Here is a 27,961-nt window from a genome sequence, read left to right on the forward strand (position 1 = left end):
GAAAACCGAAACATTAATGCAACCAACATTAACTAACCCCACGTTCTCTGGGCACCGCGCCCTCGCCCGGTCTCCATAGGAACGCGCAATTCCGGCGCGTCACGCTCTGCGCCGGAAGTTGCTGTCTCTCACTTCCGTTTTTCCCCGCCAGGCCTCTGCACCCTTTCTACCGAGTCGGCGGCTCGAGCAGACGGGCGCATGAGTTTTGGGCAGAAGAGGCTTCCGTCGGGGGCGTGGCGACGCAGCGGCGGGCGGACGGGCAAGTTCGCGTGCCGGCGCATCCTGTTCCTTGACCTGCCATGGCCCAGGCCGGACCTCTGAACCTCAATAACGAGGTGAGCGCCGAGATCTGAGAACCCGTGGGCTCACCGGGGTCCTGAAAACCTGACTCTCCGCGTTTGCGGACAGACGCGGGGTCTGGCCGAGGGTGGGGGAGCCTGTGCTCTGGAGGAGCTTTCTGGTGGCCCCGGGCTGATTTTCCTGAGCTCAGAGTTTGGCCACCGGTAATTCCCCTTCTCGGTTTGTGGGTGACTGAAGCACGAGACATAATTTTGGTTCTCAGGCCCCGCGAATTTTACCGTTGGGAACTTTGGGGAAATCATTTAATCTCGATGTACAGTATTCTTGTTTGTAAAACGAAGTTGTTGATAGTTGTCACAGGGTGGCTGCGATAATTAAGTTATGTGAAGTGTGTGATTGCAAGTACCTGGCCCTTAGTAAACTTTATGAACACATCTACTTTCTACTGACTGTAGAAAATGATAGGGAAGAATTAAGAGCTGTTGCTTCTAAAAGAAATGCTTATCTTGAATTAGACGGTGTACTCTCAGACGCTTAGTAATGCACCCTCAGTTACTGTCCCATTTATCTGCTTCCGTTTACGGCAAAACTTCAAGAAAGAGATGCTTAATGCTTGCTGTCCTCAGTTCTCTTTTTGTGGTTCTTTCTTAAATTCAGTCTCATCCAATGTTTGTTCTCACCACCTTCTCCAGGCTACCATTTCTGCCTTACTCTTTCCGGTTTCTGCTTCTGCTCAACGCCATACTCACAGCTCACAGCAACCTCCAACTCCTGGGCTCAAGCGAGTCTCCTGCCTCCACCTCCCAAGTAGCTGGGACCACAGGCGCCCGCCACAACGCCTGGCTATTTTTTTTGGTTGCAGCCGTCATTGTTGTTTGGCGCCCCCAGGCTGGATTGGAACCCTCCACCTTAGGTGTATGTGGCTGGCCCCCTAGCCACTTGAGCCACAGGCGCCGAGCCTATATTTTCTAGTAACCTGTGCTCAAGCAGGAAACAAAAGCCACGTATGAAACAGAACGATGTATGGAAAGTACCCCAAAAGACCATTAGGAAAGGAAAATTTACAAAGAAGGCAAAATGAACTGGGTGATGTTCGTCATTGGTCTTCAGGAATATCACACAGGCAATGCAGTCAGTGATTCAGTAAAGGAGGAAGACATTCCAGGCAGGAGGACTGCTGTAATTAGAAAAGGGGTAGGAGTAAGAAACTTCTTGGATGGTGTAAAGGTGGGTAACTCTTTCTTGATGAGGACTTGTGGTATGCAGTAAGAAGTAAAATTGAAGTATATTACTTCTTGCTGCCAGATTGAGTTTGGATTTCCGTAAGTAGTAGAATACAGGTTATATTAAAGAGGGAAACCTGTAAATCCTAGCAGTCTGGGAGGCCATGGCAGGTGTATTGCCTGAGCTCACAGGTTCAAGACCAGCCTCAGCCAGAGCGAGACTTCATCTCTAAAAATAGACAGACATTGAGGCATGAGCCTGCAGTCAGTCCCAGCTACTGGGAAGGCTGAGGCAAGAGGATCACTTGAGCCCAAGAGTTTGAGGTTGCTGTGAGCCGTGATGCCACGCACTCTATGGAGGGCAACAAAGTGAGACTTGGTGTCCAAAAAAAAAGAAAATAGTATTTCTAAACATATATTAAGCTTGTTCTCTGTGCCAGCAACATTTAGTGGGCTATTTTACCATTAGACTACCTGTGATGTTTAAAAGATCTTATTCAGAGTGGAGTGATAAATCAGGGGATTCAAGTCTAATGAGTTTCCTGTCCAATTTTAAGATGACTTTGATGGTGGAAATAATAGGGAGTCAGTGACCTAAAATTTGCTTTTTAACACTTCCCTAACTTCCAGGCTTCTTCAAAACAGTCAAAATTTGACCCTTATGAAGTTTTCACTAACTCACCTCAATCTGGGTTAGGTGCTAATATTTTGTGGAACCAAAGTATTTTCTACTCTGGAAACACTTATTTCCTGGCCTCTGTCTTCTCATGTTTTTGTATCTTCTCATCTGCAACATATATGCTCTAAAAATGTTTGCTGGATGATGGAATAAATTTATCAAATCAGCAAGTGTACATACTTCACAGTAACATTTAAAACAGCGGTCCTCAAACTTTTTGAACAGGGGACCAGTTCACTGTCCCTCAGACCATTGGAGGGCCGGACTGTGGGCCCCGAGACAAGTCGGCTGCTAAGCATGACAGGCAGCAGAGGCAAAAAACACCCAGCAGGCTGGATAAATGTCCTAGGCAGGCCGCAGTTTGAGGATGCCTGGTCTAAAATGTACTGTGAAGAGGCTAAAAAGGACAGAATAAAAGCAGAGCCAATGGAGGATGTTATAATTAAAATAGATGAGAAAACTACAAAGAGGAAAAAAATTATCTACATAAAAATTGAATAGAATAACATACCAAAGAAAAACAGACCATCAGCCAGGTGCAGTGGCTCTCAACTGTATCATAACACTGTGGAGACCCAGGTAGAAGGATTGCTTGAGGCTAAGAGTTTGATACAGGTCTAGACAACACAGCTAGACCCTGTCTCTACGAAAAATTTTAAAAATTTTCCAGGCATGGTGGCACATGCTATGGTCTTGGCTACTCATGAGGCTGAGATGGGAGGATCACCTGAATCCAGAAATGTAAGGCTGCAGTGAGCTCTGAGCATGCCCCTGCATTCCAACCTGGGCAACAGAGCAAGAACCCATCTAAGGAAGGAAGGAAGGAAAATATGTGACAAAGCATTTTATCATTACTATAAAATAGTTCATGGAAATTAAGAGAAACTGACTTATAGAAAATGGGCAGAAAATGACTTCCAAGAGGAGTGTTATCTGAAAAGGGTTATGTGATAGTAGTGAGCAAAAATTTACAGTGTTCTTTTCCAGTTCAGATTATATTTTCGACCAGAACTACTATACCAGTCTCCCAAATACTTACGTGGACTCTTTTCAGACTTTAAAAGCTGGAGTGCTCTCATCAAAACATAGATCCACTTATGCTACTGCTTTGCTCAAAACCCGTTTGGTGTTTTCCTGTTGGTTTTAGTAAAGACCCATTCAAACAAGGGCAAGCGCTCCACTTTCTATTATTACTGTCTCCCTCAATCTCTGCACTTCACCTGTGCTGACTTTTCTCTGCTACCAGCGCAGCCCTTACAGATCTTTGGCACATGCTGTTCCTTTTGCCTGAATCTCCTTTTTCTCTCAGTGGTCCTATTTAGTACTGATTCGTATTTCATTTATCACTTTCTTAGAGAAACCATTCCTGACTTTCATTTACCCCTGTAGCATCATTTACTTTTTTTCTTTAGCACGTGTAATTGTGCTGCTTCATGTGTTAAGAGTGTATGTGTTAGTGTGTTAGAGAAGTTTCTTATCCCTTCTATCTGACTGAATTTTTGCTCACCATTGTATCCCCTATACTTCTCTGTTAAATGAATAACGTGTAGCATCATTTTTGTGTCTCTTAATATCTTAGATTAGCTCTTCTTAACTGGGATTTAGGGATGTATTTCAGAAGTCCTATCCCATAAGTGCCTGAAATTATGTGTACATTTGTGTTTGTAACTCTCTCCCTGTAGGGAAAAGAGTCCATCTGTGTCATCAGGTTTGCAGAGGTTTATAAATCTCTGTGATACTGTCCTTGAGATATTGGTACTCATACTTACAACTTTATTTTTTATAAATCCTTGTTTGACAGTTTTTAACTGTAGCTTTTTCTTTTAAAAAGTTACATTGTTTCATTTTTAATAATAATTTACAATGTATTTAATTTTACAGAATGTCTTCTGTGAAAATAAAAGCCTGAAGGCTGGGCACCTGTAATCCTAGCACTCTACAAGGCCAAGGCGGGTGGATCACCTGAGCTCATGAGTTTGAGACCAGCCTGAGCCAGAGCCAGACCCCATTTCCAAAAATAGCTGGGTGTTGTGGCAGGCACCGGTAGTCCCAGTTACTCAGGAGGCTGAGGCCAAGGGATCACTTGAGCCCATGAGTTCAAGGTTGCTGTGAACTATGACACTATCACACTCTACCAAAGGCAACAAAGTGAGACTCTGTCTTAAAAAAAAAAAGAAAGTAAGAGAACATAAGCCTGCCTACAGAGGCACCCATTATATCAACTTTTAATATTTTCTACTCTTAATAATTCTATTCTTAGAAAAGTTTTCCCAAGGATAAAAGCCAACTAACTTATAAAATACTTCCTGAATCTGGGTTCCTAAACTACAGTTATTCTTGAGAAATAAAGTAAGTTTACCTTTTCTAAAAAATAAACCATCACTTTTTACTTCATTTTATTATTATTTATTGCATATTTTATCTTCCTCAATACTCTATGTGCATTTTGAAAGGAGAATTTTTAAATGCTTCATTATATCAACCTCCCCAATCTCTGGCATAGTACCTTATCTGAAGGTAATAAGTAGATGTATGCTGGGTAGAAGAAAGTATTGGATAACACAATTGTGTCAACTAGTGTTCAGATGAAAGAAAGAAAAAATCTAAAAAAAAAAAATTTTTTTTTTTTTTTGAGAGTCTCATTTTGCCACTCTTGGTTGAGTGCCATGGCATCATAGCTTACAACAATTTCAAACTCTCAGGCTCAAGTGATCTTCTTGATCCCTCCTGAGTAGCTGGGACTACAAGCACCCATACAGTGTCCAGCTGTTTTTAGAGACAGTCTCACTCTTGCTCAGGCTGGTCTCGAACTCCAGAGCACAGGTAATCCACCTGCCTCAGCTTCCCACAGTGCTAGGATCACAGGTGATCCACTCTGCCAGGCCATAAAAAAAATCTCCAAAAGTTGACTTTTTTCTCCGTTTCCATTGGAAATATAGAAGGAAGGTTGCACAATTGAAAACAACAATTCCATAGCAGTTTGTGAGTAAAGAATTTGCAAAATGGAGAAATAGATTTTTTTCTATTCATTTAAGTTTCTTTAGGCAGCACTGATAGGTAAAAATCAGCATTAAGAAGTGAAGCAATCTGATGGACTATTTTAAGTTCATAGGGGAGTCAGGGCCTTTGTATAGAACTGACATTGTTTTACTTTTTGATAGCAAATTACCAATAAGCCCTTTAAAACACTTTTCCATTTCTTTTTAAGACACTAAAGAAGGAAACTAAACTATGAAAGAACAAAATTATTTTCTTCCACATATTGTAAAAGCTAAGAATGTCAAGAACTGAATTTGCATGTGTTTAGGAAATTACAAAACTCCTTTATCATGATTGGGTGACATAGTAATTTTTAGTAATTTTTTCTAAATGACTGTCTATCCATAAGAAGAGCACCAGTTTTGTGTTGGGTTATTAAACCGTTCTGGACAACTATTGCTAGGTGGCAGCATATGCTCAGTCATGGTTAAATTGTAGGTGATCACTGAGCACTCGAGATGTCTTAGATTGTTGCTCATCAGAAATAAAAAGAAGTATAATTCAATAGTAAGTTAGCATCTATCCAAATGGCCAACTTAGAGCCCTCTTTTGAAAAGCATAATTCATTTTGTTAACTGGAACATACTTCAAGTATATAGGACACAATGTAACAAATGTCCTTATAATCTACTTCCTGTATTTAACAAATGTCACTGTTTTGCCATATCTTGATGTTTAATTCTGCTCACCTTTTCTACCTATTACTCTTTTGGTGAGTGTTTTTCTCAGATTTTTCATAATTTTAGTAACACCTATATGTATCTATACCCAACATACAGTATCAAGTCATGTATTTTTAAATTTTGCATGTATAGGACCATATGTATCATTCTGCAAGCTACAGTAGTCTCCTCCCATCTGTAGAGGATACAATCCAAGACCCCCTGTGTGTCTGAAACTCAGACGGTACCAAACCCTGTATTCACTGATGTTTCATACACACTAAAGGGCAGGTAGCATTTACTACATGAATATACCGGACAAAGGGGTAATTCACAACCCGAGTGAGATGAAGTGGAATAATGTGAGATTTTGTCATGTTACTCAGATTGGCTCAAAATTTAACATTTAAATTATTAATTTAATTTCTGGAGTTTTCTATTTAATATTTTTGGATCACAATTGACTGTGGGTGACTGTGACCACTGAGAATGAAACTGCAGTTAAGGGAAGACTACTAGGAGGATGTGGGTAGGGTTCTAAAAAAAAAAAAGGAGAGACCTTTTTACCTTTTTTTTTTTTTAACTAAAATGTTATTTTCAGAGTTTGTCCATGTTAATACATGCACATCTCCTGCATTGATTTAAAATACCACATTGCCGTATGCCTTATTTATGTACAATATTCCATCTCTCATGCAACATTTGGTAACAATGCTGCAATGAATAATCTTATGGATAGCTTTTTCCTGTTGAGAGTGTGACTTCTGAATGGATTCTTAGAAGCAGGATTTTGCCAAAGTTTCTTCCAGAGTTGTATACCAATATGCATTTGTACCAGCAATAAATGGAAGTACCTATTTCCTCACAGCCTTCTTCTGAACAGAATGTGCTGTCCTTTTTTTCAATTATTATTTTCTAATCTGATAGGTAAGTAATGAATAACCAGAGTTATAACATATTCTTAGAAACACAGATATACTTAGATTTTTCTTAGCACTGCAAGTTCTCCTAGAACAGCGATTTTCAAACTGTGGGTCACGACCCCTTTTTAACAATGAAAATACATTGCAGCATTAGGAAGGGTGAGAACCACTGTCCTAGAACAATACTAGCTTGTGGAATAATGTTTTCTAATAACCACGGATTTTTATTACAGGCTATTCAAACACATGGCAAAGTCAGTTCATTACCCATCAGGGCTCATTAGATGACCAGCCTAGTAGACAGATAAGAATCTCTTCAAAGTAGCATCTAATTTTGTCTACAGAACAGTCTTCCATCAGCTTTGTACCCCAGAAACTTGCTATCATTACTGTCATTGTCACCCCCAAAGCTCATTCTCTCAAAAAGCAAATTCACATTAAAAATAAGCTTAAGAGAGTGTGTAAATGAGGAAGCTAGTTTCTTAAGAAATAATATCCAGCATAGATAGTAACGCTCATGTCGTAGACACATGCTTTCTCTACACGCTGGTCATCAGCTGCTTAGAATGTAGAACTATAGAAAGGGTTTCACTTGCATGATTTCATGGTTGGCCATGATACATCTATCCTATCATCAAGTTATGCCAGAACATGTTGGATTTCTCAAGTCTGTGAGCTGGGGACCCTTTATTTGGAATTTCCTTGAGCTGGACAGAGCCAGCTTTTCCTCTCTGTGGTTCCCTTTCCTTTACTTATGTTGACTTTTCCCAGTCTGTTCACATAGACTTTTCCCATACGGCTCCATTTGATTTCCACTTTACTTGTGATATTTTTCTGCTGTCTACCCAATAGGTATCCTACATTCAGATTTTACCAGGTTACTTCTGAGGACATCCGTGTACCTTAATTCTAGGTGACAGCTCACTGTCAGCACACGTGTGTTCTCTGTGTGTATAAGCCCTAACTCATTCACTTCTGATCTTAGGCATTGTCTGAAATGTATTTGGGTGCTATTTGGAAGCCCTGGGCTTGCAGAATTTCCCTTCAGTTTTTGTTCCTCCTCCTCTTTCACTCTCTTCTCTGTCGGCTTATTTCATTTCCATTATTATACCTCTGTATTCTCCTTGCTCACATTATTCCTCTTCTTTCCCTCCCAAACAGTAACACCGTGTTCACAGTTTTGACATTTATAGTTGCACGTGCTTTTGATTGGAGGATTTGATTTCCCAAAGTGTATTGCTAATACATTGGTCTTCTGGCAGTATTGGGTGTTTTAGGCCTGTCTGTTGATTTCTGGGTTGTCTGTCAAGCCACTTTATAGTTCTGTATGACAAATGAATTTTCAACCTTGTAAATCCTAACAGAAAAGCTATTAGTCATCAATTTTACAAAAAGTAGTTCTAAATGTTTTAAGAAAAGCTAAGTCCTTGATGTGGACAGTTATGAGAAAAATAAAATTTTAATTCCATTTTAATGTAAATTGACTATATATGGACTTTTTATACACTAAACTTTTCCAGTTTTTCTCCTACCTGAACACAGATACTGAAATTAGTAAACTAGAAAAGCATGTTTTGGTACTGGCATGAAACTAAGTACATGATGCGTTCCATTTGCTTTTAGAATTCCCTTATCCACTAATGACAAACATAGTACTTGTTAAATTGGAATTTTAAAATTGGAGACTAGCTTTCCCATGTGCGGAATGTAACCAAGGACCCGCTCTGCCCATTGTAATTTATTAGCAAGTTTGGTTAACACTAGTTAGCAAATGGCATATTATCATCTCACCCTCCTATCAAGTTCAGCAATTAGAAACATTTGTTAGTACATTTTAATGCATACTTTACTGCTCTCTATTTATGTATTTTATGAATGACTTTTAAAAAAAAGTGTGTCATGACCCCTTCCTATAATTCTGCTTATGAACTATAACAGTTCTTTTTTTTTTTTCCACTTAAACCTTGTCTAAATGATTTTTCATTTATGCCAAGTATGATTTTTTTTCCAAATTGATCGAACTTTGAAACAGATTTCAAAGAGGTTAACATATACAGTGGGAAAGAAGCTTGATTATTCTGCATTCATTTGGTATATTATGCAATCAGCGAATTTAACAGTGCAGATTCCCAAATCTCTAGTCATTTGCTTTATGAATATTGACTGCGTGCTAGGTACTGTATTAGAGGTTAAGATGCAATGTTGAGGAAAACCACTAGGATAAAGACACGTTAAACATAACAAAAGTAAAAAATTAAGGGTCATGATAAGTTCCAGAGGTACTGGGTACTTTTTTTTTTTTTGGCCAAGGCTGGGTTTGAACCCACCATCTCTGGCATATGGGGCCGGCACCCTACTCCTTTGAGCCACAGGCGCCACCCGTGGGTACTTTTAATTGCTTTTAGTGGGGAATTTGCAACCCTCTTCGGGAAGCCAGAAAAGACTTTCCTTGAAATGACAGTTGATCCTAAATTAAGATGAACAGATGTTAATAAGCTAAAATGGGAAGAAAAAGTATTCCCTGTAAAGGGAACGGCAGCTGTAAAGACTTCATGGGAGATATGAGCACGGTTAGCAGGAAGGATGACGTGAATACTCATGTGGCCATCCTAAGAGCAGTAGGAGAGTTATGTAAAGGTGTGGCATCAGGTAAGCAGTAGAAAAATTTAATCTGACTGCATTGTGGTAAGTGATTGGAGAGGGGCAAGACTAGGTATAAAGAAACTAGTTAACAGTAACTCAGCCAAGATTGCTAAAAGGTTAAGATAGGGGAAAAGTACATGCTTTAAAAGATAATTAGTAGATAAAATTAATAGGTCTTAGTTATAGATCCATAGAGATTTAGGAGACCTGTGTATATGGCCCCGAGGTTTTGTAACTAATAGGATAATTCCATTCCTTGAAATAGAAAACCCCAAGAAAAGGTGGAGGGGAATCTAATAGGAGGTGTAGAACATGATGAGTTCAAGTATGAATTTCAGGTGATTTTGAGTACACTCAAAAAGAAATGTCAGGCAGTTGCACATTTAGTTCTGGAGCTAAAAGGTAAGGCCTCAGATGAAGGCAAAATTTTTGTGTCTTTGTTTAGGTGGCAAAGAGTTAAACTGTTAAACTAAAAAGTATACTGTGAAAAGAAGCATAGGCCTACAATTGCTCCTTGAACTGTAACATTTCATGGCTGGGTTGATTCAAAGAAGACAACGAAAGGAAGAAAGAAACCCAGAAGAGAATTTACATTGATAGTGGTGTGAAGATGATGACTCTCAGCTGATAAGTAACATAAAGGATGATGTGGATAGTGTTATTTTGGCAAGAGGAATTTGAGGACTGTGTGTGCCAGGCACTCTTAAAAGGCCCAGAAAACACTACATATTGTGAGGATCCTGTTCTTTAGGAGCTCACAGTCTAGAAGACGACAGCCACCTGAGCAAAGAGTGACAAGGGGCTTTACTGTCAACACCTAGAAAGTGTAGAGGGGACCCCAGGGATGGAGTGATTATCTCTAACTGAAGAAGTCATTGAAGATTCACTGGAAAGACTACATCAGAACCGAATTTTATGTACCTCCTACAATAGAAAAGAGGAAGAAGGACCTTCCAGGGGGAGTTACAGGATGTATGACTCCCAACCATGTTAGACAAAACCTAAACTCGGTGATGACATGCCATTTCTACTGCCCACTATGGTAACATACAGTTCTTTGTACTTAACATATTTCCACGTATTGACCTATAGTTCCATTATTTGTTCTTAGAGTTCAGCATTGTTCTCTTATGGGGTAATTTAAAATGTCTGTGTGTGTGTGTGCCTGCCCACTCCCCTGTAAATGCACATGCACTTGTGTTCGTACATAGTATGTCCTGTTTATAGAGTTTTCTTTTAAAGGTATCCTTGAAATAATTTATTACTAAAACATAATGCAAAGGGTTGCTTTATGAATAGGTAAAATAATTTGTGTTCACGCATTTTTTGGTTGTTAAATCAAATATTCATTCGGTAAATTAAATTTTTACTATTATTGGTGTGTCTTATGAGGCTCTGTTTAAACCCTCAGGAATACAGAGATGAAATATGATAGTCACTGATCTTAAGGAACTAACAATTCATGTTCCAAGCTCAGCAGGATGTTAACTATAACATTAAAATGTTAATCATTGGGAATGCTGTGACTTTTCAAGAAATCATAACTTCTTTCTCTTAAGCCCTCAGCTTTCTTTTTAGACTATTAATTTGTTCATTGTTTATACAAGAAATTTTGATGTTATCAAACTATAAATACAGTTAAACAAAAACTTAAAGTGGTAGAGTAAGTCTATAATGGTAAGATTCAAAATAACGTATATCTGTATCTGAATTAAGTGCTTTTCTAATTTTGGCTTTATTCTTTAAAGGTGGTGAAGATGAGAAAAGAAGTGAAGAGGATACGAGTTTTGGTTATCCGAAAACTTGTCAGAAGTGTTAGCAGACTGAAGTCAAAAAAGTTAGTCATTTAAAATAACTCTTGTGACTAATAAAATGTCAAAAGTTGTTTTTTTCTAACATTTTACAAAATTTGAGGGTGGAATATAGAGTGGTAATTGAATGTCTTACTCATACAGCACTTTGTTTTGTATGTAGAGATGATCTGAGTGAATAGAATGGGCTGTGTCAGCGTGTCCTGGTATGCTTTGGACCCTAATCACTTAAGATGCGCAAGGAATTCTTCTGCTTTTAGTCATTTCAGTGAAATTCCCTTGGGGTTAGGCGTTTTATGTTATTTAGAAGTTATTTTAAGATGTGATACAGTTTAACAAACCTTGAATCAGTTATCAAAATTTTTTATCACTTTCTTTCCCCTTGAATTTGCTAAATAATTTGAAATCTTCAGTACCATCTGTATTTATCAGAAGATTACATTCTGTGTAATTTGTGGGAAAACAGAGCCTCATAAGACTCTGTTTACTATTACCAATAATAGTAAAAATTTTGTATTTTCAGCATCACTAGTGTTAGTGAAAAAGTATTTTATAGTTCGAGAACAAACTTTCATTTGATAAAATATATCCAACCTTTAATTGTAGCTTATGACATTCCTATTACATTAAATACAATATGCTACTGACTGATGAAAAGTATCATCAGCCTTCCCATTAAGGAACTAAGGAAGGCAAACTATCAATGGTAATAATCGTTCACATAATGCCAGGACAGCGCTTATTTTTGTCCATTTCCAGCACTTCGGTTTGTTTATGAAATTGGAGTGTACATGGCGGGGGTGGGGGGAAAGGGCAATGCATAATGGTGCTTTTCTCAAAGAAATGAAGAGACTTTTTGTTATATGAATCTACAATCAGTGCTTTGCCTTGCTACGTATTATAATGTATTGTTTTTTGCAGGGGTACTGAAGATGCACTGTTAAAAAACCAAAGACGAGCACAACGATTACTTGAAGAGATCCATGCCATGAAGGTAGAGAGAGACTAAGTGGGCATAATTATGTACATCAGCGGTTCTCGGCCGTCCTAATGCTGTGACCCTTTAATACAGTTCCTGTGAGTCACGACCCACAGGTTGAGAACCTCTGATGTACATCTTTCTGTGTTAGTCCTCTTAGCCTGCTTTTCTTGTGTGTTGACTAGTACCAAGAGTTGCCTAAGACTTGTTTTGTATGAGTCTGTTTGGTGAAGAATGTAGCACATTTAGAAACTTGTAATATGTTTAAGCTTGCATTTTTCCATGTTTTTAACTAAAATTGTTAAAGTGCTAGGTTAATTTGAGTCAAAATTTTGCCAAACTAAACTTATCTGTGTTTAATGATGCCTCATGCCTAAGATTTTATTTTTACTGTAACTTTAGGCATGAAGTCAGTTCAAGAATTAAAGTGTTCATACTATTTGGGAATGTGGATGGTGCTATTTGTGGCTGACATCATGCTTTGCCCATTGCCAACTCAATAAATTTTTATGTAGTGGTGTCAGCATTTTATTCAGTTCTGTAGTAACTTCAAATAAAATTAGTGTTGGACCAACATGATCCATATTTTTGTTTTTTTCAGCCAGACTCTTTACTGGCCTAATTTTTAGGTCTTCTTGCTGCTCTGACTTTGTGGAAACTTTCATTTACCAAATGACATACCATTAAATGTCTGGGAGACTGTTTTATTGTAGAACTTAAAAACAGCATTTGGTACTAGCAATTATCTTAATTGCAGGATCTTTTTGCATGCATGTTTGGCTATTATGTCTTGGTATAACTTTCAAGTTTTGAGTTAGATAAAATAGCAAGAGAATTCTCTCACAGTATTTTAATTGAATTAAGTTACCAAAGCTCACCCTTTCTTCCTTTCAAAGGGATGGTAAAGTATTTACTAAAACAGGATGATCCCAGTTAATCTGAATAAAAACAGATATAGGAAATGACTTTTCCATAGGAGGTATATATTTTTGTGTATGTGTATGTTCCTCTCTCCTACCCCAAGGACTGCAAAATTTATGGAATGTATTCGGTATCTTTTCATTCTCAAAATCCCCTTTTTTATCCCATCATTCAGAAAAATAAAAGAAAATATTGTATTTGATTCCAAATGAATCTGTTGCTTAGACTTAGAGATCATTAAGGGTTTCTCATGTACCTTTTTTTTGGCTATATTTCTATTAGAAATAAAATCTATAGAGTTTTTTGCTTTCAGGATAGCATTAATATATAGAAAATTCTGATTTCTCTCTTTCACTTTCTCTTAACCCAGGTCCTTACTAAATTACATTGCCTACCTAAACTTTTCCCTATAATTTCTTTTAGTCATTTTTGTACTCCTAAATTATTCAGAGGCTTTGAGCTACTATGTAATTGCTGATTTTATTTTACCATGGAAAGAATGCAATGTATGTATAATAAGCACATATGCAGTATATGAACATGAAGAGTTCGAGAACAAACATCGTCTTTATAATACTTCTCTTTTGTAATTCCTCAAAATGAATTTGATTTAATTTGAAACAAAAGTTGTCCTGTTTGTTCTATATGTAAAGCTTGTTTTCTATGATTCTTAGATTTCATCAGTAAAAGAAAATCAGACCTAATAGCGAAGTTCATAGGTTAATAAAACTACTGTCTCACTATCATAGTTTATTGTGTTTTCTATTTTCTCCTGGATTATGTAAGACCCCTATGGAATTGTTATGTCATAGAAAGCCAAAATGTGTAGCCTATATAATCCTTGAATTTGTAAAGTTTATTTTATATATAGTCCAATCTCAGATCACTGTTATTTAGCTAGAGAAGTAGATGGTAAAATTAAAGCATACAGGCTTGGCGCCTGTGGCTCAAGGGGCTAAGGCACCAGCCGCATACACCTAAGGTGGCGGGTTTCGAATCCCCAGCCCGGGCCCGCCAAACAACAATGATGGCTGCAACCAAAAAATGGCCAGGCGTTGTGGCCGGCGCCTGTAGTCCCAGCCACTTAGGAGGCTGAGGCAGGAGACTCGCTTGAGCCCAGGAGTTGGAGGTTGCTGTGAGCGTGATGCCATGGCACTCTACCAGGGGGATAGCTTGAGGCTCCGTCTCAAAAAAAAAAAAAAAAAAAGAAACTAAAATTAAAGCATACACTCTAATTATTCAGAAGGTGCAAGAATTCCTTTCCTCAATTATAAAAATTATAACTAGCTTTTACTGAACATTTACTATGTTCTAGGCAGGGTATTATGTGTTTTTTTACATAGTATCTCACAAGATACATACCATTTTTAAATTCCTGTCTTACAGAGTATGAAACTGAAGCTTGGAGAAATTGGACAGCTTGCCCTCAAATGGTTGTTAAGTGGTAGAATCTAGAATTAATGTTAGCTACGTTACTGTACTGCTTGAGTGAAAATGAGAACTTGCAAGAATATACTAATTCACTCTCCTTGAGATTGGATGAGCTACTTTAATAAACATGATAACTTGCCCTTTAGGGAAAAAGGCCCAAGGATATGCAACGTTATTTTCAGATCTTTTAATTTCTCACACCTAAGTATATACAGTTACCTATTTTTTTTTTATCTCTTCCTCTCTGAGACCTTAACTTCTTTTATACTAAATACTCTTTTAAAAATTTGTATATTCGGTGAGCCCTCCCTGCTGCCCTTTCCTTCTATTTTAAAACACTGCCCTTTTGTTTCATCTTTTCCTATTTTTACATGATCAGGTCTATTATTAAAACCTTCTGTTGAGCAGACGTCAGCAGTTAAGATCACCTTCCTGCTTCTTAATGGCATGTTTCTAAGTAGTTGTCATATGTGATGGTGGGAAAATATTGTAATTTGTAGAGGTATCGTGTCAATTCAAGTAAAATGATATTTCATCACAATAACCTAGTAACTATATCATATCATTTGGACCTCACCACAACTCTGTAAAATTGGGAGAATCCTATTTCAGAGGACATGTTCAAAAGTATTCTAAGCTGCATGGCCCCCTTTGGGTGAGAGGTTTATCATGTATCATTTAGAATTTTGTGATATATCTGATTAAATATGCCTTTTAAAAATTAGAGGTTTTTTCCTATAAGTTCACATATTCTGATTTGGGTAAGTTTTTTTCCTGTGAATACCTAGAAAAATTTCTTCATAGGGTAAAAGATGTCTCCTATAAGTGTATAGTACTATATAAATTAGCTGTGCCAAATTAACATTTAGTTCATTTATTCTACCAAAGTAATGGACTAGAATTACTTTTGAAAGTTTTACCTTCTGTTTCTGAGCCAGGAAGAGGAATATTACCAAATCAGACTCGTGTTGAAGTCTTGTCTAGAATCCAGGTTTACTGTTAATGTCAGGGGTACAGGCAATGAGAAGGCACAGGTGGAGCAGGGACAGAGCGAGCTGGAGCTCTCGATGGTTCCACAGATCCTTCCTTTCCACGTCACACCTGTCATTTCTGGGGATTCTCCAGCTGAGAAAATCCTGATGCTTACCTCGCAGCGGGGAGCATTTACATTTTGAAACTTGGTCATCTGCCACTCGAGGTTGGGTAGATTTTCTAGTGAGCCATGGCACGCAAATCCACAGCGTCTCTGTTTGTTTATTGTGAGCACCCTTAACAAGGGACATCCTGCTAAGAGCGTTCTTTAGATAAGGACTTTCCTTCTAACAGAAGTGATTCGTCTGTTGAGTGGACCAGGTAACCAGCATCAACAGCAGATTCAAGTCTGTCACTTTCCCTCTCCTTTCGTTTCTTCCTGGCAAAAGAATTGAAGAGATTCCAGGACTACGTTAATTCTACCCTTCCCTAATAATCTTTCTTTTAGCATTTGTGTGTGTGTGTGTGTTTTATACATTTTCATAATACTGTATTTACACTTTCTTCTCCAACTTTTTCTGTTCCAAACCTATAGAAAAATGGTAATACAACAATGTAGTAATAATACATTGTATCATATTTATATTCGTCTCTTTACTGCCAATGCTGAGTTCTAGAACTTGATTTAAATGTTCTCTATTACAAAGGTACCTTTTTCTGTTTACAAATATTGAGTAATCTACGGAATGCCACTTTGAGACTCTGAATATCATGCAGTTTTTCACCCACTGATTGATATCTTCTGGCTTAATCAGTTAAAACTTTTTTGTTTCTATTTCTCTGCTAGGGTAATTAATATCTCTGATTCCTTGAGAAGAATTTTCTTCTTACTTTTTTTTAATCATCATGGAGGAGAATGATAATAGCTATTTTCGCCTATGGAGAAGAAAAATATTCTATTTCCTTTGTCCTTCATATGCTGGTTGATTTTGGATTGTACCCTGGACATTATAAAGATTAAGTTGTAGAGTTTCTGGATTTGGTTATTTTTCTTCATAAGTGATTATCTTAGTAATTAATTTTAGCATTAATTTTCCTAGTTTCTTTAACTTCAAGCTGTGTTTCTTGAGCAGAGATATCAATATCTGTAGTCTCAGATTAGACCTTTTCAGCAAAATGTTTTGAATCTGTTTCTTGTATGACCAGTTCAGAGTTAGAGAGCTCTTCTCTCCTTCCCTCTGGGTTCCTCCTGCTCTCTCAGTGGCTAAGGTACCCTAGATTCAGTTTGCCAGGGGTACCTTTGCTACTGTTTCTAAACCAAGCAGACTGCAGTTAGCCTTGCGCTAAACTCTAATAAGACGGCAATTTACTTGCACTGGATAGTTTCTATCTTACTGTGAGTAAGCATGGAGTTCCATCAGAGTTCTGTGTGCTTCCATTTACTCTCCAGGACCTTCTGTTCAGGTTTTATGCTTGTTTGGGGGGTTGGGAGAGGAGGACAAAATGAATCATGTTACTTGTTAGTCTCTCAGTCTGAGGGCCCCAAAATGCTCTTAAATTTTGAACTTAGGGAGATGAAGAAAAATTTAAGCATAGCCAGTGAAGGAGAAAACAAGCCAAGAGTATATTGTATTGAGAAACCATGTGACGAAACTTTCCAGAAGGGAGCAATGAACAAGGTGATATAGTTTTGAAGGTTAGCAATATTATTTTCAAAGTATGAACTCATTTATTAAATCATTAGATTATATTTTACAAAGAGTTGGCCAACAGGTAGAGACTATTTTATAAATACTTTGTAAAATGTCGTAATGAATATTTTGTTAATAAAGGTACATTTAGTTACAATTCCCATTTTCTCTCTGTCTGGCGCCTTTAGGGGTGACTTTTGGGACACCCTGCATATCCTAGTTCAGGTTCTTATTATTTCTCCCTTAGACTTGTCTTTGTGCATTTAGTGTTACCATAATTCAGTGCTTGAGACTGGGTAATTTATAAGGGAAAGAAGGTTTTTTGGCTTAGGATGATAGAGGCTGAGGAGTCCAAGAAACGTGGTGCCGGCATCTGGTGAACTTGTGGTGAGGGCCTCATGCCACTTTACAGCACAGCAGAGTGGAAGGGGAGCAGGAGCGTCACAGGGACCAGACACAAGGAGCAGCCTGGCTTTATGACATCCCCCTCTCGCGGTAACTCATACCTTCCCACTAGATTGCAGTGAGACTTACTCCAAGCAGCTGCATTAATTCTCTCATGAGAGAAGATGCCTCACGCTCCAAATGTCTCTTACAGGTCTCACTACCTGTTAGTGTCATTACACTGGGGACAGACCATATTCAGATCATAACAGACTTACTATCTTCAAATCAGATTCTGCACCATAACCAGGGACCTTTCTAAACTGCAGACCTAATTAGGATCTTAGGATCCTTGCCCACGTGACATGAGACCCTTTGTGATCTGTACTCAAGCTACTTCTCTACTGCTCTTTTTGCTACCTGTCCTGTACTTCTTGTGCCAGCTAGACTGGTCCCAAAATATCGTTCTGTATTATGCCTTATTGCCTATGATGTGGCTCTTTAAACATAGCACATCTCTCCCAGTCTTTGAAACAAAGACTTTCTTCTTTGAACAACTAATTCTTATGTTACTAGCTCTAGACAACTTTTCCAGGCACCAATATTCTATCCAGTTTCCAGGCACCAGTATTCTATCCAGGAAGAATTACTCAATACTACCTAGTCTACCTAGTCTATATATTCCCTTCTAAAACTTTGCATGTATGTCTGCTATTATATAGCAATCTACTGTAATGCCATCTTACTACTTAAAGAGAACTTGTCAAGTAACTGGGTTGTTTTATTCAATTCATTGTCCCCAGCACCTAGTAATGTGTCTGGTCCATAGTACATGCTTTCTGGCTAACTGGGTGAGTGACTTGTTAATGCAATTTTTTTTTTTACATGTGTTGTCATGTTCTTAGTATTGAGGTTGTCCTAAGTCTCTGGAAATAAGTGGAATACTACTGAACTATTACTAAGGAAAGTCTTTAACAAAAGACTTTTGTTTTTGTTGTTTTTAATGTTAAGTGTCAGAAGACTAAAAAGGCTCTTCATATAATTCATTTAGTTATATGACCTTAGCTAGTGCCTTAAGGTCATACAACTTCAAATTTACCATTTTAAGAGGCAAAACTTGTCTTGCTTCTTAAAGCAGAGCAAGATGCCCTGGTTTAATAACCTTCTGTACTCAATTTGTGACCTTTGAGATGATAAACACGAAATCATGGTGGTTATTTTAAGAGACGGGTGTCTACTGCTCTCCTTGTACTCCCGCAGCAGCCCTGAGAAACACATCACCACAGGGAAGTCCCAGTCTGCTCTCTGGCATGCGGTTTCTACAACCTTTGGTCAGTATCTTAAGTAGGTCATATTCCTGAAACCCTTAACACTGTTGCATTTTTAATATTTAGGAGTCATGTTTTTTTTGTAGGCTATGTTGATAAAAGTGTACTATATCAAATGTATGATGACTTTAAAATACTCATGTCTTCTAACTAAGAGCAGATGTGAAGAATAAAGGTGGTGTCCATCCTCTGTTTTTGAACCTACTTCTATTTGAAAACAAAGAACAAGTTGCTGGCCTTTGTTGGCAAAAGTGATGAAAACGCTATTGCCATTTACTGAGTCATAATACACACCTAATTTTTAAATAAATAACTCATTCTGGAATTCTTCATCTTAATAAGCCTACTTTAAAAACTACTGAGTGTGTAAGTGAGATTTAGGAATAGGAAGTAAAGTAGTGTCACATGAGCTATTTTTTTAAAATGTTTATTTTTGCCTTATTTTGGTTTCATTTGTTAAGTTTTGTAATTCTGGAAATTTGAACTTAAATCTTGGCAGAACAGTTTGCTAATAACCAAAAGCACCCAAAGTACTTTTAAACTATTAATTCAAAAATTTTGGACAACCAATACAACTATCCTAATTCCAGTCTGAAATAATGTGGTGCTTGAGAAAAGAGGTAAATATTACAACATGTTTTGTTGGAAACACAATGGGAGACCAGGGGCCCTAGAGAAAAGCAGGACTAAGATCAGGAAATAACTGGTCATACAGAATGGGATGTTCTTTTCATCTAGATATCACCTCAGTCGGGGGTAAATGGAGACAAGTTATTGTCAAACCTTTATACATCTATGCACCTCATTTACTTGCATGCATCTTATGTTGTTAAATTTCTATTTTAATTGAAACCATGTGGTCTGTTTTTTAATTATGTTAGAACCAATATCAGTGTCTTGGCTTCTGAAAGAGAATTACTATTTTGTGATAACAAAAGAAAGTGAATATTATTTTCCTGAATGTGAACAATTTTATTCCCTTTACTTGTCACTAAGTCATGTGAGCTATGCAGTCTTCTAAGAAATATAAATAATTCCAGTGGGAATGCTTCTTAGCAATTTGTAATGTAACCATGCAGTTCACTTTTATTCTCCTTTGCCCTCTGTAAAGCCTGACCAGTCAAGTGCTTTATAAGGTATCAGGTTTACATGTGAGCAGAGCAGGGAGAGAAGTCCTCACTTTTTTAATTCTCAATTTTTACTGAAACTCAGTATATTAAAACAGAACTGATAGATTTTGGCTATACTGAATAACACTTCTGCATGTCACAAAATAGCATGCCAATGCTATTCATGATTTGATATATAATATGTATGTATATGTGTGTCATTATTACTCACAAAATTTGCAGCCATGAAGAAATAAAAAACAAAAATGAATAAGGTTAGGAGTTTCCAGAATAGCTACTACAAAGTCCGTATTCTTTACTCAGGTTTGTGAAATACATTTTAATTTACAACTTACTGTGTATGTAGATGATTAGATTTGTTTTCTTCCTTTTGCAGAAATTACTGTTCTGGTGAAAACAAGCACATAAGTCTTTGTATAGGATCTGCTACACCAATGTTAGAATCAGAGTTGGAACTGAGACAAGGGATCAATTAATTTAATTCCTTACCTAATTTAGGACAGCTTTACAGAGTGGAAGACATTGAACTGGAAGTTGAAAGGCCAGTAGATTCTGCTTGACAGGAGGCTTTCTGGGTAAATTGAGCACACCACTTGGCGTGACTGGGAAGGGCTGCTCAGTATTCTGTATTTCTGTTAGCACATGTAGCACATTGAACTGTAATTATTTCTTTTTCTGTCTCCCTTTGAGAATGGATGTTGTCCTGGTGCTTAGTGCACTGATGTGGTGTGAAGCACTCAACATGCACCTACTCAGTGCATTAATGTCATAGCTGGGACATGGAATAAAGGAAGAATTAAAAGATGGACATAGTGGTAAATGGTAAAAGAGGTTACATTTTAAAGCCTTTTAGAAAACGTATTTTGTAGAAAGATAAGGGCTGAGAGTGGAGGATTTATTAGAAGTAAAAGAGATTGGAGGCAAGCAGCTAGAGTAGGCAGTGACCTGTAGAGCAACCTTACTGACTCACCGTGTTGTCATATATTAAGCAGACATTTATTAGGCCTGTCTTGTTGGAAGGTAGCATACCATGTGATTCCTCGTTCTTGTTCTGCAGAATCACACAGGCCAGGCTGAGTATCCTTTATTCAAACTACTTGGGACCAGAAGTACTTTGGATTTCAGATTTTTTTCAGATGTTGTCACATTTGCATTATACTTACCAATTGAATGTCCAAAATTCAAAAATCTGAAATTCAAAATACTGGAGTGAGCATTTTCTGTAACTATCAGGTTGGCGCTCAAAAAGTTTTGGATTTTTGAGCAAAATCACAGAGGAGAGCTGGTATGCACAGTTTTTAAAACAAGATAAGTTATAACAGATGCTTTGAAAATGTTAAAAGAACAAGAAATTACTTCTACCTAGTACTCAGTGATGGCTTCAGAAAAATGTGACAGTTTAATCACAAATATTAATGCTACTGATTATCATTCTCTCGATATTGATTGAATTCCAGTGAAAAAGCACAGATACTGTTTCATGCAACAGACTGTACGTCTTAGACGTCTGTGTTATTTATAGCACTGGGAAGCTCAACTTTGTAAGGAAGAGCGTGGCTCACAAAAGAGTAATACTCTTAGGTATTAATTACTGTTCTAGGCTCTTCGCTATGGCTACATATATTATCTCTAATCCCCTTTTTATTGATGTGGAAACTGAGGATTTAAGTCATTGGCAAAGCCAGGATTCAGTCTAGTTTTATCTAATTCTAGCCTGTATTTCTAACCTTTCTTACATTAAGCATTAAATACACAATTTTATCAGGAATAGTGAGGTATTATAAACTATTGATGTGCTTTTGCATTGTACTTTTAATGTTCACTTTAATTCAAAAGTGAAAATAATGAAATGTATCATCATTGCCTCTTAAAAAGTAAGAATTGTTTATAATTTGGTATAATTGGAACAGTTGGGTCTTTCCAAAAATAGAGGGTACCTGGTAATACATAAAGGATTTTGTGTGTGCGTTTAACATTTAGAAATAATATCTGGAAGCTAAATATCAAAATAATCAATTGTCTTGGGACCAAGAATTTGTAGCAGTGATTAGGTTTCAAATAACATCATTCCTTGCCAAATTTGACACTTTATTTTAAATGAATTTGAATATAATGTGGTGCTAGATTAATTGACAAAGACTTGTTAGATTGTTAACACATGGGAATATAATTAAGAAGGAAATATGAAAAAAATAAAAAGAAGGAAGTATGGCTTTTATTAATCATATATGCCCTTGGAAAAGATTTCTGGAAACTTAAAGGTTCTAAAAAAAAATACGCCTGTAATCCTGGCACTTTCAGAGGTGGAGGTGGTAGGATCCTTTGAGCTCAGGAGTTTGAGAACAGCCTGAGCAAGAGCGAGACCACATCTCTACAAAAATGGAAAAAATTAGCCAGGCATGGTGGTGCATGCTTGTAGTCCAAGCTACTAGGAATGCTAAGGCCAGGATCTCTTGCTCCCAAGAGTTTGAGGTTGCTGCGAGCTAAGTAAGAATTTGTCTCAAAAACAACAAAAAAGAAAGAAAGAAAATAACTTCAATGGAATTAGAACTCGCAATAACAAATGGATTGAGTTCCTACAGGTTTTGAAAGACTGTGTCTTACTATTTTACTTGAAGACCACTGTCTTTTAACATATTCCTGAATCCTTTTTAGTTCATCTCTATATCTCTTTTAATATGTCCCTACATCTTAGCTATGATTCCAAACTTAGAGGGAAAGATTTCTTCAGTCACCTAATATAATTTCCCTAAAGCCTTTTGATGAATTTCCTAGGTAATTCACTGTGGAGGGAAAAATGGGAGATGGTCTTACCAAATTTAAGGTATTGTTTGCTTATTTGTTTTTTTCTTTAACTCTTTGCAATTAGGCAAAGAAAATTAAACTTGCAAAAAGATGTAGCTAAAAAATTTCAGGAACAAAAATGTTAATATCAAGCTGTGATTTTGCACATTTTATTTGATATGCACCTTAGTAACAAATAATACATACCTCTCACCTCTCACCCCCCCACTTACTGTTAACTTGCTATCCTGAAAAGACATATAAAAATAGCTTTAAATATTTTATTTACTCCTTTTGAGTTTTCTACCCAATTAAGTCTTTTTAAACCTGATATTTGGATTCTACTTCAAAACAATTAACTTTTCTCTCCCAGGCTCATCATTTTTTAATCTCCAGAATTAAAAATAATCTGTCTATTCTGATTCATTCCTTAGAATGCAGAAGTGTTCTGCATAGAATCTTCAGACTGATGTCATTTCTGGCTCTCATTTTCTCTGCCTACCTCTTTGAACATGACAGAAACAAATAATTTTATGTGCTGAGTACAGTTTAGATATTTTTACTTGGCATAAAAAATAAGTGATCATGTTTAATCACTTGAGTTAAATAAGCTATTTTGCTTGTTTTCTAAAAGATACTTCTATTGTGAGAGATAGGACTATACTATACTATTATGCTATTATATTATTATAATACTATACTGTTATAAAGAGGGTTTGGAACTTCGTTTGACTAAATCTTTTGCTAGATTTTATGCTTAATATCCATTTTAAAAAGAAATGCAAATGTTTGAACCATAGAATTGTGCAAATTTTTTAGCTTTTGCTCACTGAAATAATTATTTTCATTTATCAATGAAGATAATTTATAGTTTAAAAATGCAGTCAGCTTAGAGTTTAGATACGAAAATTCAACTTTTGACATGAAATTCAACTTGGAACTAAAGTGAGACAGGGCTATTTGTAGACATTCAGTAATTGTTTAACTGGCTGCCAGCAAAAACCTGACACTAGTAAAATTTCTTAGTAGTAAACTGACTTCATCATATCAGTCCCCTGTTCAAGACCTAAATTACCTTCCGGTTGTTTGCCAGATGAGGTCTGATTCCTTGTGAATATTCAAAGCTTTTCTCATAGTGGACCCCCTTTTCCTCAGCATATGTATCTCTCACCCTTATTTCTATCCACAGACTATGGTTGTTTTTAAGTTTTTGTAGTTTCATCTGCTATCAGGTTGGCATTTCCACCACCTTACATACTCTTAAAAAACCAGGGTGAATGACTGTCACAGCCACACCCTTTACTAACAGTGGTTTCACTGGGGAAAGTGGGCATACGTGCAAAAGGATTCATGCAACTGGAGAAAGCTCCCCAGTCATTTGTATTTTTTTATTGTTCACCATGAAGACTATTGACACCGAACAGAAATTATTGTGCTTATTTCATGTCGATACAGTACTTAATCAGTTTTTAACCGTCTATTATGAACATACCTTCCTTTGTGTTACTGTGTCAGATAATTTGCATATTATGTCAAACTTTAAAGTCTGTATTTTGATTGCTCTTTTATATAAAGCCTGGTACAGGCTGTCAGTAACATGTTTCAAATATTAACATGCACGTACATAAGTAGATCTTTAAAGAGATTATAGCAATGTATAGAGGTTATAGAAATTGTTCTAATCAAAATGAGAACAAAGATAAAGCTCTGCCAAAGTTTTTGAGAATTTTCCTAGTTTTCCTTACCTTCCATCTAATAATAATGCTTAAGACTTTGCTAGTAGTGCATTTAATGTTAAAGAATTTGAATTAAGTATCAACAAGTTCATTTAAGTAAAGCCAGCAATGTGTTGATGACTTTTAACGTGTAGAAGGTTGTAATTATACAAGCAAAGAATAAAGCCTATGACTTGTGTCACATTTCCCGAAACTTTAACAAGTTATGCAGATACTGCATTAATTAATTATCTGGTGTCTCTACTTGTTAATTTCCTTTACTGTCTGTTTTTCATAATAGCTGCCGTCTTTTATTTGCAGTCATATATTCTGTCTTGTTTAATTTTTTTTCTTTGCCTGAATTCCTTATCTAATACACAATCTCAACACTTTTTTCATTGCTAAATTTCAGCCTGGTATATCTTCTAACATTTTTGTATTTTCAGCCTTTTTAAATAACTATGTTCTTTATCTAAAATATATATAGCGCAGAGTTAGGCTTTGCTTTGTGATTCAGTCAGTTTAAAAATCTATTTCTTCTAATAAGCATTAAACTCATTCATGATCAATTATATTCCTGATGTTTGTTTTATTTTCTGATTACTGAGTGTTTTATGTTGTATTTACTGTTTTCTGTACTTGATGTATCTTTTTTGCAGTCTAACTCCTCCCCCTTTTTTTATATTTAGGAACGATAATATTTTCTTTTTGTGATTACCATTGTACTTTTATTTTGCCATTTTTATATAATGTTTTATTTTCCGGTCATCTATTTTAAATGATATCGTTTAACCTCTGCCTATTTATGCAGCTTAGATAATAGTGATCTTACTCTTTCCTGTCTCCTCTACATCCCCCTCCCCCAGGACAAGTCTCTGTTACCCAGGCTGGAGTAGGTGGTGGACTGCAGTCTCCAGCTCAAGCATTTCTCTCCCTGTAGCCTCCTGAGCACAACACCACACCCAACTAATTCTTTTTTATTTAAATTGGTTTTAGAGAGGGGAGCTCTCACTTGTTGCCCAGGCTAGTCTCAATTGGCTGGCCTCAAGTGATCTCCTCACCTCCACCTCCCACCCGCATAGGTTACAGGCGTGAGCAACCACACACAGCTTCCACCTTCTTTTTTTAAGTTACAGTTTTTTCTACTGAGTCAGAATATATATATAGTTTACCAACTGTCCTTTCTCCTATACCTCCATACTTACTTTGGTCTGAGCTGTACAGACATGTATAGTATTCAACATCAGTCCTTTTATCAAACTTATCTCTTGTTGGCTGAAGCTCCTTTTCTGGAAGAGTCTTTTGAGAGACACATTTGTACAATATTCCCTGAATTCTTGCACTGCACAACTGTTTTTCTATAGAATTCCATATTTAAAGAAGTGCGTGACTGGGCATAAAATCCTTGTTACAGTTGCTCTTATTGAATTTCTTTAAAATATTGACTTGATTTTGTATGTTGTTCTTAGGAACATTAGCTCTTAAAGTCATTTTGCTGTGGCTTTTGTAGTAGCATGGTAATTTCTTACTGTTAAGGGAGTTAGTCTTTACTAAAACTTAAGATTTTATTTAACATCAAGTTTCTTCAAGTAAGACATGTGAAGGAATTTAACTCGATGACAGTTTAAAATTGGGCTCATCACTAAAATTAATTTTGTTTTATTCTTTTCCAGGAATTAAAACCTGATCTAGTGACTAAATCTGCTCTTGGTGAAGATATCAACTTTGAAAAAATCTGCAAAAAGGTATGTGTGCAATGGAACGTGTTTGTTCTGTGAAAACTTCCTTCTTAATATTGCTTACAATTTCTCGTTGCATATTTTATTGAAGAGAATAGTTATTATAAAGCCAGTTCCTATCAATATATGATGACTTTTCCTCACTGAGTTCTAGTATTGCCACCAAGAAATATTTTATGGTAATTTATGACTTGCTTTACCCATTGGAGAGTTTACACCCTGCACATTCCAGGTGATTATGGCCATTTATGTCCTTACTACTGGACTGCTGCCTACTGCCTTTTCATTAACTGTTACTGGCTTGTTCATTGCCTCCTTTGTCACTTTCCTCCTCGCTTGCTGTCTTTGTAACTAAGTGATTTTTCTCTGGTGATAGGCTTTGATTCCCTACCGTTCATCTTTTTTGTGTGTGCTTTTAGGTTTTTATTTTGTGGTTACCATGAAGTTTTCAAAAACATGATAGCAGGTTGTTAAAGCTGACAATGATTCAGTATCAATCACATGTTTAAAGACTTCACACTTTTATTTCTTCTTCCTCCACGTGTTAAATTTTTGATGTTATAACTTACATCTATTTATATCATGTCCCTTAACAAAATATTATAGCTATTAATATTTTTCATGGTTTTATCTTTTGATCCTTGTACTAAAGTGATTTGCACGCCATCATGATAGTATTAGGAGATTCTGAATTTCTGAATTTGACTGTGTGCTTCCTTTTCCCAGAGAGTTTTAAACTTTGCATGTTTGTGTTACTAATTAGTGTCCTTTTCTTTCAACTTGAAGAACTCAGTTTAGCATTCCTTACAGACAGTTGTAGTGGTGATGAGCTCCCTTAGCTTTTGTTTGTCTGGTAAAGTCTTTATTTCTCTTTAATTTCTGAAGGAGAACTCTCCCAAATACAGTATTCTTATTTGGTAGATTTTTCTTCATCGGCACTCACTCTCTCTCCGTCTGTAAAGTCGATGCTAAGAAATTTGCTGCTCTTCTTATTGGAACTCCCTTATGTGTTAGTTTCCTCTTTTTTCTTGCTGCTTTTAGGATCTTCTTTTTGACCTTTATTTTTGACAGTTCGAGTCCATGTCTTACAGTATTGTTTGAATTACACATAATTGGCAGACTTTTTTTTTTTTTTTTTTTGAGAACGAGTCTCACTCAGTTGTCCTGGGGTTGAGGGCCTGGTGCCCGTGTCATAGCTCAGCAATCTCAAACACCCAGACTCAGGTGATCCTTCTGCCTCTGCCTCCCAAGCAGCTGGGACTATAAGCACCCACCACAGTGCCAAGCTAGTTTTTCCTATTTTTAGCAGAGATGGGTTCTGGCTGGTGCTCAGGCTGGTCTTGAACTTCTGAGCTCAGGCAATCCACCTGCTCTGCATCTCAGAGTGCTAGGATTACAGGCGTGAGCCATCACATCCAGCCCTGATTAGAGACCAGAGACCTTTGACCTCTGTACCTGCATGTTTATATCTTCTCCAAATTTGGAAGGCTTTTTGCTCTTATTTTTTTAAATAAGCTTCTACCCCTCTGTTTTTCTCTTCTCTTTCACAAACTCCTATAATGCAAACATGTGCTGTTTTGATTCTGTTCTATAAATCCTATAAGTGT

The 27,961-nt window shown here is 36.9% G+C and overlaps 1 protein-coding gene across 1 annotated transcript in view; it reads left to right on the top strand.

Annotated features, from left to right (window-relative positions):
• The first annotated feature begins 262 nt into the window (after positions 1–262).
• The window catches only part of SRFBP1 (serum response factor binding protein 1), a 41,681-nt gene continuing 13,982 nt past the window's right edge, over positions 263–27,961 (top strand). Inside the window, exons 1-4 of the mRNA XM_003799955.3 lie at positions 263–335; positions 11,218–11,306; positions 12,202–12,274; positions 26,289–26,360. Of these exons, the coding sequence (XP_003800003.1) occupies positions 300–335; positions 11,218–11,306; positions 12,202–12,274; positions 26,289–26,360 (270 nt within the window). The 5' untranslated portion in view covers positions 263–299. The remainder of the gene's footprint in view (positions 336–11,217; positions 11,307–12,201; positions 12,275–26,288; positions 26,361–27,961) is intronic.

Source organism: Otolemur garnettii, unplaced genomic scaffold (genome assembly GCF_000181295.1).
Source record: "Otolemur garnettii isolate 467f Iridium unplaced genomic scaffold, OtoGar3 scaffold00160, whole genome shotgun sequence".
Taxonomy (NCBI): domain Eukaryota; kingdom Metazoa; phylum Chordata; class Mammalia; order Primates; family Galagidae; genus Otolemur; species Otolemur garnettii.